General features: G+C 47.9%; 1 protein-coding gene across 2 annotated transcripts in view; it reads right to left on the bottom strand.

The window, feature by feature from the left end:
* Positions 1–16,259, bottom strand: part of LOC146797066 (rho guanine nucleotide exchange factor 3-like) — a 212,945-nt gene that overhangs the window by 67,989 nt on the left and 128,697 nt on the right. Inside the window, exon 1 of one of the 2 annotated variants that reach the window (XM_085629686.1) lies at positions 2,152–2,591. The exons of the other annotated variant lie outside the window; for it this stretch is intronic. Within the exon in view, the coding sequence (XP_085485812.1) occupies positions 2,152–2,229 (78 nt within the window). The 5' untranslated portion in view covers positions 2,230–2,591. Of the gene's footprint in view, positions 1–2,151; positions 2,592–16,259 lie in introns of those variants that run through there. 2 annotated transcript variants of the gene reach the window in all.

Raw genomic sequence — 16,259 nt, 5'->3', positions numbered from 1 at the left:
TACTCCTCCTCAGAACTTGAGTGGGCAACATTTTCCAAAATGCCACCTCAGCGGGGGAAAGGAGTGACCCAGCAGCAATGGTGCACCAAGACGACCGTGCATCTAATAATTCAACTCACCAGACCTAGACGAGTGCAAGACCGCACGGCAACTAAACAGGTCCAATTAGTGACCACAGATTCCCCCAGCACCCTACTGGGTGCAACGAGTGACCAAGTTGTGCGTAAATGGGTGACCCCTGGCACCAAAGTGAGTGCCATTAGTGAACTTCAGACCTCTGAGAGACTAAAATGGGACCCCCACAGCACTCACATGGGTGCAAGGGGGCATGTCCAACATGCAAGTGGGCGCAACGTGGGAACAAGCAGGCATTAGGAGTGCAGTCAATGCCCACGTTACTGAACCATAGCCTCAGACTAATCCATGGGGTGCACCCACTGCTCCTTCTAGCTCAATGAAGTACACCGACAAACTCCTGGCTGTGTAACAAATTACCCCCTACTAGACTCCATACTGAACTCCTGGCTTCCCTCAAGCACTACGAGTACATTGAGAACCCCCCTACACGCAGGACCAGCCTTTATTTAGCATCTGCGAGCTGGGCCAACACCCAGGGTACCCCTCCAGAGGGGCACAGGAGCTGCCTGCAGCAGTCTCCCTCAGACCTGGGTCCAAAGAAAAGTGCATTTAAATACTGGGTTTGAAGACTGCTGGCACCCGTATCAGAAAGGTTTCTGGGTTTTTCCCCCACAAAGCTCCTTCATTTTACCCCCTCACCTTCCTCCTATTTCTCCCACATTTTTGACATATAGAGAATTAAAGAGGACGAGTAGGAGGGGGCACCACATTTGGTTTCGCCCATGGCTCTGATCAAAGGTTGGCTCTGCCTACAGCTAAGTTGGTGGTGCCATGGCTGCCGAATGCCAGCATCCGAGAGAAAACATGTCCTACTTCCAGCTTCCAAGATGGGTCATGCAAGCACCCTTCACACCTTGCACCTTCACGACGTGCACCACTTGGCTCTACTGGTTTCTGGAAATGCAGGGAATGCGCGTAGTGCAGGCATGAGCTGGCCATACGGGACAGGGGAAAACATGCAGCATGCTTGGGGGCAGCCTCCAATAGAGCAAGCGGGCAGTGACCGACGAGGTGGCTGAAAGGTCAGTGTAAAGGTCGCTTTTTTGGCTGTTTGTGGCCCTGATTTATAGTCTGCTGGGACAGTTTATACTGCTGATTTCCCCGATAATAAAACAAACATTGACTGCAACAAGCTCAAATCCATGCAGTCTACCATACCGTGCTAAATACATATACAGCGTGTCTTTACAGGTAAAAACTGCCACCATTTGCAAACGTGGGCCACTTTTTAAGCGTTTTCACTATTTTGGTGCCAGGGTCCCAGTCCGACCCTGCTGGAGGTCAAGGGAAAACAGACGGATGCAGGCCTCTCACCCTATTCAGCCCCAAAGCCAGCTGCGCACACACACATTTCCAGAAGTCACATGCATAATATGTTGTAGCATAAACATTAAGCTCCCCTATGCGCATACTTACATTTTAAAATATTTCACGAGTTTATTTTCAGAACTGTCTGTGAAAGCCGAGGCTTTTTAGTTATTATGTATTTAGAAACTGAGCACCAATAGGTTGCAGCCTTATTTCCAGAAATCTTGTCAAATTACCTGTGTGTCCATCGCTCCCATGCACACTACAGAAACGTTTGGGCTATCTCCGATAGTTCCCCACAGAACAGTGATGCTAGCACAGCACAGAGTTTAGAAGGGATCCCTTAGGGTGCCAGACCAAATGGATCTAGTGCCCATCTGCAGCAGTCCTCCCCAAACCCTGTTGTGATTAAAATGCCATTTTAAGTCACGAAGGTGCAATTTGTGGTGCGCCTTAGTTGTCAAATGGCTCCATGCAACTGGGGCAGCACGTTCCTAACAAGACTTTCATAAAAAAACAAAGGGCATTCTGGGATTTGTAGTCCCCATTTGTAAATCCTGGCCCCTGGGATGGAAAAATTGTGTATTTGTATTATGGAGTCAAATGGATAGCAGGTGTGATCCCCTACACCTCCTCGGACACGCAGACTGCCCTCCACAGACCATGGGGCCCCACCACTCTTCGTGCCCCCTCACTCCCCTTTACCTGTGTCTGAAGAGCTTCAATCTCCCCGGGGCTGATCTTCTTGGGCAGCAGAAAGCTGGGTAGCTGGGGGACTCCCATGGCTCATGCACCAGGGTGGGGGCAGGAGCGGTCACGGCCACTTAATGTGTCCTGGAGGTGGCTCTGTCAGGGCAAGGTCTTCTGAACCGTAGGGGAAAGAGTAGGTCTGGAACTACTGCAGGGCCTTTACAATCCGATAATGCCTTTTACAGCAGGCGGGAAGCGCGCAGGATAGGATCGCCCAATAGGGGGGGGGGGTGTTCCTGCCAGGAAATGCAGGGCCTTAAGGAAGGAAATCCCGGCGAGGGGCAGTCGCTGGGCATGAGTTACTGTCCACTCCAGACTAAAGAAACCTCATCCATGGGACACACGTGGCCTCCTCGGGGACCAGCGGGGGACTGAACTCCAGGCGCGAGACTGCCGCCCGGAGCACGCCCCCTCCGTCAGGACTACGCCGCCTCTGTCCGGGCCACGCCCCCTCTACCAGGGCCACGCCCCGTCCACGTCGGCCCCGCCCACGCGTGAATGGAACCTCCCTTCAAGAAACATGGCACAAGGCGTGCTGCGCTCCAACAGCGGAAGCCACGCCTACCTGCAAGAGGGCACGCTGTTGTAATGTATTCATGCGCTGCACCCAGCGCGTGACAGCAACTGCCCACAGCCTCTCCTGCGCGAGAGCACCCCTCTCCATTAGCACCATTGGGCTGATATTGGTTCGGCTCTTTTCCAGCGGAATCACATTTGGCCAACCTGTTCATGTGCCAGACTTTGCCATCACTGAGTCTGACTGCGTTGTTGTAAAATTTGCTGATGCGAAGGGGAGGGTGAATCTGCTTTCTCCCTTCCTGACTTTCCTTTAGAGGCAAACTTTGACATGATCGGCAATCCTGAAAGAATGTTCTGTGACACCATGTCTGGTGTCGTACCAATCTTTATAGCACTTTTGTGCCTTTTCTATGTTGCTTCTGATGGTTTCTGGTGACCATGGGTGCTCTCGCTCAGGGGAGGCTGTGGGCAGTTGCTGTTACACGCTGGGTGCAGCGCGTGACATAGCGCATGAATACATTACAACACACGCCTCTTTCCTTGACGTGTGTTATTTCTTCAACGGCTTCGGGCGGCCGTTACGATATTAAATGATGCGCGTGCTTAAGGTTTTAAAATACTGGCCACTGCGTCATATTAATAGCTGCCAAGTTTGCGGGTTACTTATGTGTGACATTTCCGTGGCTTCTGTACACTTATGAGTGACCTTATCCACCAATGGGTGACACTTCGAGTTGTGAGGTTCGGCGCAGGATTCGATAAGGCCGTGGTAAATCGGGGGACAGCAAATAACAGGAGATGCACACTGGATCGCGGAGTGACCACGAGCGATCGCGCCACCTTTTATTTATGCCTGGCCAGAGAGTGATACAGTGTGGAGGCCCTTCTCTCGCGGTATCTAGACCGCTACATCCCATCCCAAGTTGGTGTTCAAAACAAATCAAATAAATCAGCACATAAAGTCAGTGAGTCTTTGACTTGGGTCTCAGGTTGTACCTCCGTTGGCGGCCTCCTCGACTCTCTGGCGGGCTGCTCAGTGGCGAGGTACTGGTGGTAATGGTTGGCCCTGTCTCTGCGACTATGTTGGGGACGAGTTCACCACAGCTCGTTCTTAATCTGGGCATGGCGGGTGTCCCTCGGCCGTTGCTTCTCCGCAGGTCCAGGAGACACCCTCTCTGTGTCTGAGCCTTGTATCCTTTTTATGTTTCTGGTGATTGTCTCTACTCCTCGCTGAGCTGTATGGGCAGTACCATTGATTTTCAGCACGGTTCACGGGCCACGTTCATATGCTGTGCGGAATTTCCCTCCGCTGCGATGGTTTCGTACCAAGACAGTGCACCCTGGTGCGATGACACGGGTCTTCACCTTTCTTCTCCCGCTGGCCTGTTTGCTGCTCGTCGTGCTTGGGTGCTGGCAGGGTCGTATGGCTCAGGGACCCTGCCGTCTGCTACGGGAATGGTGTCTCAAAGGGGTACGGCTGGCATCAAGGACCAGAGTGATCTCCATGTTGTGCAGTGCGGGGTGCTGCAATACTCCCGTAGGAACCTGTGCAGTGCCGTCTCAGGATCAGATTGCTCAGATAGTGCAATCCGGAGGATCTTGTTAAGTGTCCGCGCAAAGTGTTCGGCTTCTCCATTTGCCTGCGTCCATTGTGGGGTGATGCGATGGTGGTGAACCCCAAGTAGATCCAACAGATTTTGGAACTCCGCTACTTGAAATGGGGGCCCGTTATCTGTCTGATTTCGTGGGGCAACCCAAAGAGTGCGAATGTCCTCTCTAGGACTGTTTGTAAATGGGCGAAGGATGTGGATGCGATAAATTAGACTATTGGGTACTTTGTGTAGCTGTCAATCAGCATGGCCATCACTCGTCTATCCGGAAAACTCCCAAAGTCCAGACTTGCCCATCACAACGGGGATATCGCAGGATCTTCCGTTAGTACTGGGGCGGGAGGTTCTTGGCTACTTGTGAGCTGGCATGGTCTGCAGTTTCTCACTAGTGCATCCACAGCGGCTTCCATCCCAGGGAACCGTACCTTCTCTCTCATACGTGACTTCTTCCGCATGGTCCCTTGGTGTCCTTCGTGAGCTAGAGCTGTGGCCTGTTTTTGGAGACTTGCAGGAATGACGAGCCGGGATCCTCTGAGTATCGCCCCATCTGCAGCAGCGCTTAGTTCGTCCCGCACCCTCCAGAATTTTCCTAGCCGGTCTCTATCTGACCCGTTCCATCCGTTAGCTCCGTGAAGGAAGTCTTCCCAGGAGCCTCTTTGTAGCGAGTTCATCACTTTCGTGAGCACAGCGTCTTTGCTGGTCTCTTCCTTGATCTCGTTCATGGTGAGGGCTCGCGGACATGCCCACTGAGATACCATGTCGATGTATTTTTTTGTTCTTAGGTCGTGATCGTTTCCTTCTTTTACTATGTCTGGCGGGTGTCGTGACAGGAAGTCTGCCGGATTCTTTGCCCCAGGTCGGTAGACCAGTTCCATTTGATAGTGCTGTAATTGTATTAGCCCAGCGGTTAATTCTTGGGGGAGGATGTGGTGCGGTGCCTCTGAACAGCGGGATCAGCAGCAGGTGATCCATCACAACTCTAAGAGGGTGACCACTGACGTACAAGTGGAAGTGTTTGCAGGCCCACTTAATCGCTAATGCCTCCCTTTTGATTTGGGAATAACGAGCTTCCGTTGGTGTGAGGGTCTTGCTCGAGAATGCGAGTGGAGCCCATTTCCCTGGCTCTGTCTCCTGGGTCAGGAGCGCTCCTAGACCAACGGGGCTGTCATCCCCCAGTAGCTCGGTCATTCGCGTGGTGTCAAAGTACGCCCTGGTGGTTTATCCAAGTAGACCTGATTTGATCTTTTGGAAGACTTCTTCTTCTTCTTTGCCCCACTTCCAGGCAGCATCTTTCTTCGTTAGGGCATGCAACGATTCGGCTATCGTGGCCAGGTTCGGTATGAACTGCCCGCAATAAGTGGCCATAGGAAGCTTCGGGTCTCTGATGCCGTTGTCGAGGCAGGGGCTCGCTGTATGGCCTGTGACTTCAATGGGTCTACCTTGACGCCATCTTGGCTGAATAGGTAGCCGAAGAATTCAATAGACTTTTAAAAGAACGAGCATTTGACGCGGTGGAGGGTCACCCCCTGCTTGGCAAGGCGTTGTAGAGTGGCCCGGAGGTGGCGGTGATGCTCCTCTATGGTCACGGAGTGTATTAGAATGTCATCACTGACATTTATTACTCCTTGAAGCCCTGACAGCATTTCTCGGACGGTGTTCTGGAATATCTCCGCCACTGATGAGATTCCAAAGTTCAGCCTCTTGTAGCGGCGTAATCCTATATGGGTCGAGAAGGTTGTGATATATCGCCTCTCTTCAGCTAGCCTCAACTGATGATATCCTGCGTTGAGGTCCAGCTATGAGAACCAGCGGGACCCGTTCAGATAAGCCAAAATGTCGGAGACGGTCGGTGTCAAATGCCTTTCACGTTTGATCGCCTGGTTGGGCAGGCGAATATCTATGCATAATCTGATTTTCCCCGGCTGTTTTTGTTTTTCCACTATCACCATGGGTGAGACCCATGGTGTCGGTCCGGTGACTTTCTCTATGACTCCTTGTTGTTCAAGGTCATGGAGTTCTTATTCAACTAGTGGCCTGAGGTGGAAGGGTATGCGTCTGTGTCGCAAAGCAACTGGTTTCACTGCCTTGTCTATATGTCGCTTAATCAGTGGCCTCTTCATGCTCCCAAGTCCTTTGAATAGTTGTGGGAAGAGATCTAAGGCATCCTCTATCTGCAGGGTTTTGACTGCGTTGGTAAACGTGACAAGGCCGAGATCCTCAGCTGTGTGGCTCCCCACTAGGATGTCGGCTTCCCTGTCTACCACGTGAAAGGTTGTGGTAATCTCGTGGCTTTCTGACTTCATTTGCACTCTTATCTTACCTTTGAGGGGTAGAGGTGTTTGGCTGCCGTATGTGAGAATCCTAACATGTGACGGGGTCAATGTGGGTCTTGGATTCAGTCGCTTGTATTGTTGGCATCCCATCACATTAACAGACGCTCCTGTGTTGATCAGCGCTGTGACTGGGGATCCGTTGATTTCGAGGGTCCACGTGGGCTGTGGGCGCTGCTACCGCTTGAGGTCACTAGCGAATGAGATGAGGTAGCATTTGCCTTCCTCGTCTGTAGATGAGTCCTCTAGGTATTGTCTTTGTCGCACCGGTGTTCTGGCCGTTTTTGGATTTTTGGACTCTTTGAGCGACAGGTGCTTCACTGCCTTTGATGGTAGTCTTCTTTCATGAGCTCCTCGCTTCCGTGGTCCCCCTCTGCACCTAACCGCAAAGTGGTTGGGGGTGCCACAGTTCGAGCACATTTGTCCTTGTGCAGGAAATTCTTCCTGAGGGTGCTCTTCTCTTCTGCAATATCCGCAGCGTGACCCTTGTGTGCTCTTGATTGGCCAACGCCCTCGGGTGCCTCTGTTCTGTGTGCGTACTGCATCTGCCCTTTCGGTCTCGATAGTCGTTGGTTTCTTCGCTTGTTGGGCTATTGCGATGTCCATCGCTGTCGCACTGGCCTCTGATAGGTCATGCGACCGTGCCATGATGAGAATGTCTTCAAGAATGATCCCTGGTTGTTGCAGGATGAGAGTCTGGAGGTTCTTGTTACAGCATCCTTGGATGACTAGGGCCCTTACTTCTTTGTTCTGGTCTTCGGCCGTGCATATGCTGGTTAGTTCTCTTAGCCGCACATGGAACGCATCCATTGGCTCCCCTTTCCTCTGGCGTGGTTGGTGAAGTTTGAATCTTTCATAATCTGGGTTTAGTTGAGGATCGAAATGTGCATTCAGGGCCCGGTGTTTGGTAAATGAGTAAACATCTTATATATCTCTTCTCCCGCGATGTGCAACAGTAGGGACCTCTTGACTGCATCATCCGTTTCTCGCGTTGCTGTGAACTAGTTGTCTAACCTGCTGATCCAGATTGTCCATCTGGGGGATGCAGTGGCTAGATCTATCAATTCGCTAATTGGGGGCAGCACATTGGTTTGGGAGCACTGCGACGTGGGTTGCGTGACCTGGTGCCCTCTTGTTGCGCAGGTGGTAGGTTCTGTGGCGCCGCCTGTGCTGCCTGATTCGTCATGGTTATGCGTGCACTGTGTGCCTGGTGCTGCGTCTTCTTTGATGTGTTACTTTCAGGATGGTGGTGCTTTGAGCTTGTATGCTTTCCCTTTCCTTTTTGTTAAATATCCCTGGCTGGCTCTGCCCTTTTCCTTCATCTCAGCAGGTGGTGGCGCAAGCAAAGTGGGCGAGGCTGCTAGCCGGTGCGTGGCGGCAGGGGAATGAAGTGCTTCCCCACATGCACGCCTTCCTCTGCGTTGCTGCAGCGGTTGTGGCCCAGGAGACCGTCAGGGAGTGGACTGCACGTGCGCACGCCTCGGGCCATCGTGATGGTATGCAGGCTCTGATCGGGCCTTCGCCAGGAGTTTCCAGGCTTGCCAGACGCAGCAGCAGATATGCGGGGCTCAGGTAGCGGAAGTAGGCAACGCTTAGTACCTTGGCCTGTTCAGATGCAGCGACAGCACGCTCCAGCAGAGATGCGGGGCCCAGGTGGAGGAAGCAGGCGACACGTGGTACCTTGGCTTCCACAGTTGCGGCGGCAGCATGCTCCGCCGACACTCGATTCCTTGTCGCTGCGGAGAGGGATCGTTGATCACGGCGTGCGGTCTGCGCACTCGCGGAGGATGACGTCGCTCTTCACCCCGTGGTGCCTCCAGTTCAGGGTTTCGGTGAGTGAAAGGCGAGGGGAATGCGATGGGAATGCAGAATGTGGGTTGGTCTGCGATGGGCGCCCAACCTCGTCACCAATGTTTTGAGGTCAAGTATCGAGTATGAGGCCTAGCTGTGGGAAGCTCAATTAACACACAGCCATACTCAGTGATAGTATGGGCCGGAAGTCGCGAGCGACCTCCGCCCATTTATTTAGGCTCTCTGGCCACGCCTGGCCAGAGAGTGATACAATGTGTGGAGGCCCTTCCGGGTTAAAGGTCCGGGGTCAAGACTCTTGCGGGATCTAGACCGCTACACTTGGGATGTGAAGTGCCCTACATCGTATCATAGATGCCAGGTTGCACTCTACATCCCTCCCAACTTTTACTAAAACAGATCAAACCGGTACTCATTACTTTGGACCACAACAAATGTAGTCCTTTAGCCTCTGGCTCGGTGCAGGATTGGGCTGGAGTTCATGCTGCTGTCTTCGGACACTTGAGTTCTAGCTAGTGGACCTATCATCGCTCAGGCCCCTAGGACTTGTGGACATCCAGGGGCCAGTCTTTCTAGGGCCTGGTGCTGTCCGACCTGGCTCCACGTGTGTTTTATTTTGTTGAGTGCTAGGTGCTGCCATGTCGACCACCACGGTTGTGAGCCGGCCAGATGGAAAACTGCTGAAGTCCATGCTGACGCAGTCCCACAGTGTCAGGCAGGATTCTTTGGTGATTACTGGGGCAGACGAGGGATCCCGGCTTGTTATGACACAGGAGTGGCAGCCTCTGACTCTGTCATCTACCCAGTTGTCCATGCCGGGGAACCATACCTTGTCCCTGAGGCGTGCTTTGGTCTTCATGATGCCCTTGTGACCTCAGTGCTCTAGTTCTTGCACACAGGCCTCTGGGCATTACAATCTGCTATCCATGGAGGAGCAGGCCTTGTTCACTCATGCTGAGCTCATCCCGGATTCTCCAGGTTTGTCTCATTGCTGCTTTTTCATTAGCGGTCAGAGCTTTGGTGCCACCAAAGAAGTTGCGCCACTGTCTCCTTTGGAGTCTCTCTTTTGCCTTTGAGAGGCTTGCATCATGTTCCATGACTTCTTGGATCTCCTGAATGGAAAGCGCTCTTGGGCAGGCATCATAGATCATCATCCTCATGAAATCCACTGCCTCTTCATCTTCCTCGGCGATGCCGGCACCAGCCTGTGCTAGTGGGTGCCTCGATTGTGTGCTCAATTGCAAACACAACAAGATGATGGACAGAGTGCTGAAACTTTTCAACCACTCACCCCCAGTCACAGATCTGGGTTTAATTCATCGTTCTTTTCTCACTATGCCACCCCAGTTTAGACCCAGCCCTATGCAACTCAGTCTTGACCCTATTCCTCATAGGAACAGTCCAGCCCGAACCAAGAATTGCTTCCCTAATCTCAGCTTTCCAGCGAATACACCGGAAATTACAAAGCCTGACCTTTCAGCCACTACTAACTGCAATACAAGCCAAGCTCATTCCAATTCTCTGCAATGGCACTGAAGCTTTTCCGGTACAATTTGGGCCTTTCCTCAATTCAGCTCAAAAAACGGTCCTTAGACTTTTATTTTAGCTTCCTCAGAGTGCACAGTACTCTCAGATCCGACTAGAATTCCGCCTAATAAATCAAAAACTAGCACAAACAGGTGCACTGATCAGATACATGTCATTAGTATGATTCTCCGATAGAAACACATTATGAACTCTGATATGGAATGAAATTCAAAACAACATGCACCAAAATTCAAAGAACTGGGCTGAAACCCGTAACATATTATTAACAACGCTGAAAGCTAACGAGCTATGGGACATGGTACTTCCGCACGAAAAAGAAGGCACGCATGGATAACGATTGACACTAACAGGGAGCCGCAACCCCAGAAATACATTACGACATTACTCACATCATTTTATAAAAACAAGCTACTGCAGTTGCATTTTGGTCTATGCCAGACACTAAAATATACATCCCCAAATGGCAACCGCAAACTTTGTACATAAAGTGTACTCGTTGCTTACTGCATGAAGAAAGCCTGACTCACATTTTATGAATCTGCCCGATCTTATTAACGGATAGAACAATTTTACTGAAAAGATTTTTTAATGTGTATTGTATTAGATCATGTTGGCACGCTTTACTATTATGCATGAAAGGGGAATCCCCACAAATAATAGCTGCTTTCATACATTTTTTATCTTAAAGCAGAACAGCTATTGACCGCAAAAAGTCTGATGAATGTAACGTAAGGATGGCTCCACATTGATTTTATCCAAACTGAGCACAATATGAACTCATGTTTTGCTAAACGGAAATTGTTAAAATCTGATTCATATTATAGTAGTAGTGCAATATTTTGTGGTTTTTATTAACTGAAATAAAATTACCTTTGACCTTGAGCAGTCCAGCCCGAACATGCCAGGCCAGGTCCTCCCTGGACCAGAATCAAGCATCCTGGGACCATTTCGGGGTATTAACCCTCACCAGACAAGGCTAGCTTGAATCTAGTGGCACAGTGAGCAAGGGACCCACGTCTGGGCATACCCTGGTCCACTTAGGGCAAACATAACATGATGATGGACGCAGTGCTGACATTTTTCAACCACTCACCCCCAGTCACATATCTAGGTTTAATCCATCCTTCTTTTGTTCACTATGCCACCCGTTTGGGCCCAACCATAAGCAAATCCGTCTTGACCCTGTTCCTCATGAGAACAGTCCAGTCCGAACTGCCAGGTCAGGTCCTCCTTGGACCAGAAACAAGTATCGTGGGACTGGTTTTGGGTTATTACCCTCATCAGCTAGACTAGCTTGAATCCATTAGCACAGTGAGCAAGGGACCCACGTCGGGCATACCCTTGGCCACATAAGGTGAACATATTAAACACAACAAGATGATGGACGGAGCACTGAAACTTTTGAACCACTCACCCCCAGTCACAAATCTGGGCTGCTCCATTGTTCACACCCTACGATACACAACCTCAAATGTATGCGGTTGGAGCTGCATGGCTCACTGCTCTAAGCGAGGTGGTCCATTTCTGGCTGTGCTGGCAAAGAGTGGGACAAGTGGCTTGTGGTCAGTCACAACCTGGAACCTCTGCCCACAGAGGTACAAGTGGAAGTGGCAGCATGCCCACTGGATTGTCGAAGCCTCATGTTCTATCTGGGCATGTCTGGTCTCTGTGTCTGTGAGTGCCCTGCTTGAGTAGGTGAATGGGACCCACCGCCACTCATGTTTCTCTAGCAGGAGTACAACACCAAGGCAGATGGGGCTCCAATCCACCAGCAGCTCTATGTGGCACTTGAGGTTGAAGTACGTGGATGCAAAGACTAATGCTGGCTCCTGAGAATGATTCTGAACCTTCTGGTCAGATTGAAATATAAGCAGGGGTGTCATTACTGGAATCTCCGGCACTGACTGCGGCACCTGTGTATTGAAATCACCTCCGTGTACTTTAACTCTCTGCACCCTCTGGTTTGATTGAAGTACAAGTGCTGCTAATGCCGGCAGCTCCCGCACTGACCAAGGCACCTGTGTATTGAAGCCACCATATAAGTTTGTTACCCTGCCCTAATGACTGACGGATACGGGTTCCACCACAGGACTCCATACTCTCATCGTAAGTGTGCTACTAAGGACCTGATAGCCCACGCTACAGTCCTTCCCTCAGGCCGACTGGCCTTGAGTTTTGGATTTAATTGACCACTCATGCTGTATCATCGCCCTCCACTCTGGGGAGTTTAGTACGACTGGATTCCTTTCCAAGAGGGCATTAACTGATGCCCTAACAGCGCTTGCACCTCTTTGAAGGATCACCCCCACGCTTTAAAAAGGTCATTGACAACCTATAAAGACTCCGTCTACACTGTTTTTATTATTGTAAAAAAAGTAATCATGTCTTTGTAATAGTGATGCACTTTGTTTTTTGCTTCTTCTATCACCCCTCACTGCACCTCTCCTTCACTAAAAGCATGAGCACCAGATACCTTCTGCGCAAATGAATATGCATTTGATTTGAAACACGCAATGAATAAATTAATTGCATAAGTATATATTTGTCCCAGCCTATCTTCATTGTATGCCTTGGTATTCTAAATTGTACACATTCTCAGTCTTCGTCTACAAGAAACAAGTTTTATTTTATGATAGAGATTTGTTTACCAGTAAACCATAGTTTATTTAACACATAGGGTGTCCCAATTCCACTGAATGTCATATTTTGTTTCCGTCCATAGCAGCTCTGACAGAGTGGCTAAACCTGGGATGAAGCGCCAACAGTACTTGGCCATGTCAAGGAAGTATCTAACCTCTCAAGTTAAGACAAATTTTCCCTTTGGGTAAATCAAGAGATCAACGATTCTCATCCACATGTACCTTTCTTATGGACCATACAACTCCCACACAGTGTTAATGATTGAGGCACTTATAAATCAACTACAGCCTTATAGAAGATACCAATGACTTTTTAATCACTATTACAAATAAACTCATGTAAATTGTACACATAAAATTAATCACATTGAAATTCATGAAAAATTCATCACAAACAACGATGAGTTAAATCAGGTTAAAAAATATACATCATTGAAAAGCATATATAAAACAAAATATAAAAGAGTAAAAAAGGGAAGAATACAAAGAAAAAGACAATACTCTATGTCTTTAGAACGTTAATTTGGACATTTATATAGGCAGCACCAAGCATAGGTCTAATTTCCCTGTCTACAACGGTTTGCTGACTTTGCCAAATTTAACACCATATGTATGCGTCGACGCGTTTCGTGGGTATAGTTTCAATAAGCACCATCTTCTTCAGGACAAAATTTATTTTCCTCCCTCACTTCTTAAAAGGACGATTCCTATATTTACCAAAAGTAATCAGAATACGACAATTAAACACTATATGTGACATTTTTTCAACGTAATCATACTTTACATATCTAACATTTAACATGTAACATTGATGATGTTTTTACCCTAAGTCTTTCACCACTGAGAATTATTTCTTAAAACCAAAGGCTATATTCAAAATATAAGTGCAACAGTCATCAATTTATCCTTCATTTATCAAAAAACCATACATTCACATGATTCATACTGTTTTTTATCCCTTTCTTACTGTTTAGTTTATAGATAATTCAACTTCACAACTCACCGGTGCAACTGCACTCAGTTCGAGTCTGTTCTAACGAATCCAGGTCCCGAGATGTAATAATCACGAGAAAAAATCGTATCTATAGTATTAAAAAGCCTAAATTAGCATAATCTTTTCACCCATATAATTGTGAGATTTTTATATAAACGTATTCATTCGGTACCTAGAGGATTCAATCCTCTAGGTACCGAATGAATGAATGAATAAGTTTATATAAAAATCTCACAATTATATGGGTGAAAAGATTATGCTAATTTAGGCTTTTTAATACTTTAATACTATAGATACGATTTTTTCTCGTGATTATTACATCTCGGGACCTGGATTCGTTAGAACAGACTCGAACTGAGTGCAGTTGCACCGGTGAGTTGTGAAGTTGAATTATCTATAAACTAAACAGTAAGAAAGGGCTAAAAAACAGTATGAATCATGTGAATGTATGGCTTTTTGATAAATGAAGGATACATTGATGACTGTTGCACTTATATTTTGAATATAGACTTTGGTTTTAAGAAATAATTCTCAGTGGTGAAAGACTTAGGGTAAAAACATCATCAATGTTACATGTTAAATGTTAGATATGTAAAGTATGCTTACATTGAAAAAATGTCACATATAGTGTTTAATTGTCATATTCTGATTACTATAGGAATCGACCTTTTAAGAAGTGAGGGAGGAAAATAAATTTTGTCCTGAAGAAGATGGTGCTTATTGAAACTATACCATCGAAACGCGTCGACGCATACATATGGTGTTAAATTTGGCAAAGTCAGCAAACCGTTGTAGACAGGGAAATTAGACCTATGCTTGGTGCTGCCTATATAAATGTCCAAATTAACGTTCTAAAGACATAGAGTATTGTCTTTTTCTTTGTATTCTTCCCTTTTTTACTCTTTTATATTTTGTTTTATATATGCTTTTCAATGATGTATATTTTTTAACCTGATTTAACTCATCGTTGTTTGTGATGAATTTTTTATGAATTTCAATGTGATTAATTTTATATGTACAATTTACATGTGTTTATTTGTAATAGTGATTAAAAAGTCATTGGTATCTTCTATAAGGCTGTAGTTGATTTATAAGTGCCTCAATCATTAACACTGTGTGGGAGTTGTATGGTCCATAAGAAAGGTACATGTGAATGAGAATCTTTGATCTCTTGATTTACCCAAAGGGAAAATTTGTCTTAACTTGTTAAGTTACTGGGTGCTCCATCCCTTTGGTGTGTGAGCCCCCTCTCCTTGATTTCAAAGTATCTAACCTCTGACATGTTTCGTGGGATGGCTGCATTCCTGATGGCTTCAACTTTCTTCGGGTCCAGCTGTAGCCCTTCACTTGAGAAGTTGTATCCAAAGAACTCGATTGAGTTGGTGTAGAACAAGCACTTTTGCTTGTGGAGGGTTAACCTGCAGTCTGCTAACCATTTGGGGGTCACCCTCAGCCGCACATGGTCATCTTCTAGCATGTCAGAATATATCAAAATGTAATTTGCTAATATTTAGCACTTAGACTAGTCCAGAGAGGGTTTCCCGGATTATATCAATGTGTTAGGGACCCCAATCCCGAAAGATGCCCCTTCTATTGTCTGGTTCTAGCCCGCCAAAGGATAACCCGGGGGCGGCAGACAAGTCTGCGGAACCAGGGGGGAAAGGTGTGTGCAAATACCTGCCCTTTCTTGAATTTTGGGACACCAAAAGGTCGAAAATACCCTGTCGCCAATTGGCACTAACGCAGAGTTTACCAAACATTTCCGCGCCACAGCACACTTGTTAGCTGACAACTACCACCACCGGCCTGCTGCCCTGGTTGATGCACGGGTGAATATGTCTTACTGAAGCTACCAGATACCGGCCCTTGGCTGCAGGGGACTGCCCACCCAGTGTACATGGTACCTGATTCTATATGGTACTCGCAGGTGTTCCCCATGAAGGCCCTCGTAGCCAATTGCGCAATGCAGTCCCAGTATTTCATAATGCCTCACTTTACGTTGAAATTAATCGAGTAAGTGTAAAATTATACTTTCCCACCATTGAGCTGTTAACCGGTGGCAAGGCAGGCTGTTATTTTGCGGCTCCTGACATTGCCTCCGGGTATATACCACAAACCACCGTACCTCACTACACGCCAGTACCCTTGGATTAAACAATGCTTGTTAGTTGTATAAGATAGCTGAAGCCTAAATTCTGGCTTCCCTGCGTAGCATATTGAGGATGCTTCCATTCTGACTTGGTGGGACTGTCACCTTAATGTGTTGAACATTCCTTAAATGTCTTGTTTCGATGAATAGCGAGCTCAACCGCAAATGGACCATCACACTAATCAACTTCCGCAACAGCCAGACAGGTCACCTGCACGTAATCTAGGTGTGGAAAGCGGGAGCCCTTTGGAAATGGAATAGTGGCGCACAATCCCCGCATTGGAGACAAAATTGACCTCGTTGTACTGCGAGAGAGGAGCATGCGGAGACAACATAACTATCCTTTGCCAACACAGAGCCAGTCTGTAACTTTAGTCTATATTGGGACAAAGGAAGAACCATGATAATATCACTGATCAAGTCTGTGATGTCATATACGCTACCTCTGGCATATTCCTTTTAATT

Source organism: Triturus cristatus, chromosome 10 (genome assembly GCF_964204655.1).
Source record: "Triturus cristatus chromosome 10, aTriCri1.1, whole genome shotgun sequence".
Classification (NCBI taxonomy): Eukaryota; Metazoa; Chordata; class Amphibia; order Caudata; family Salamandridae; genus Triturus; species Triturus cristatus.
This window is presented reverse-complemented; position numbering and strand designations above follow the sequence as displayed.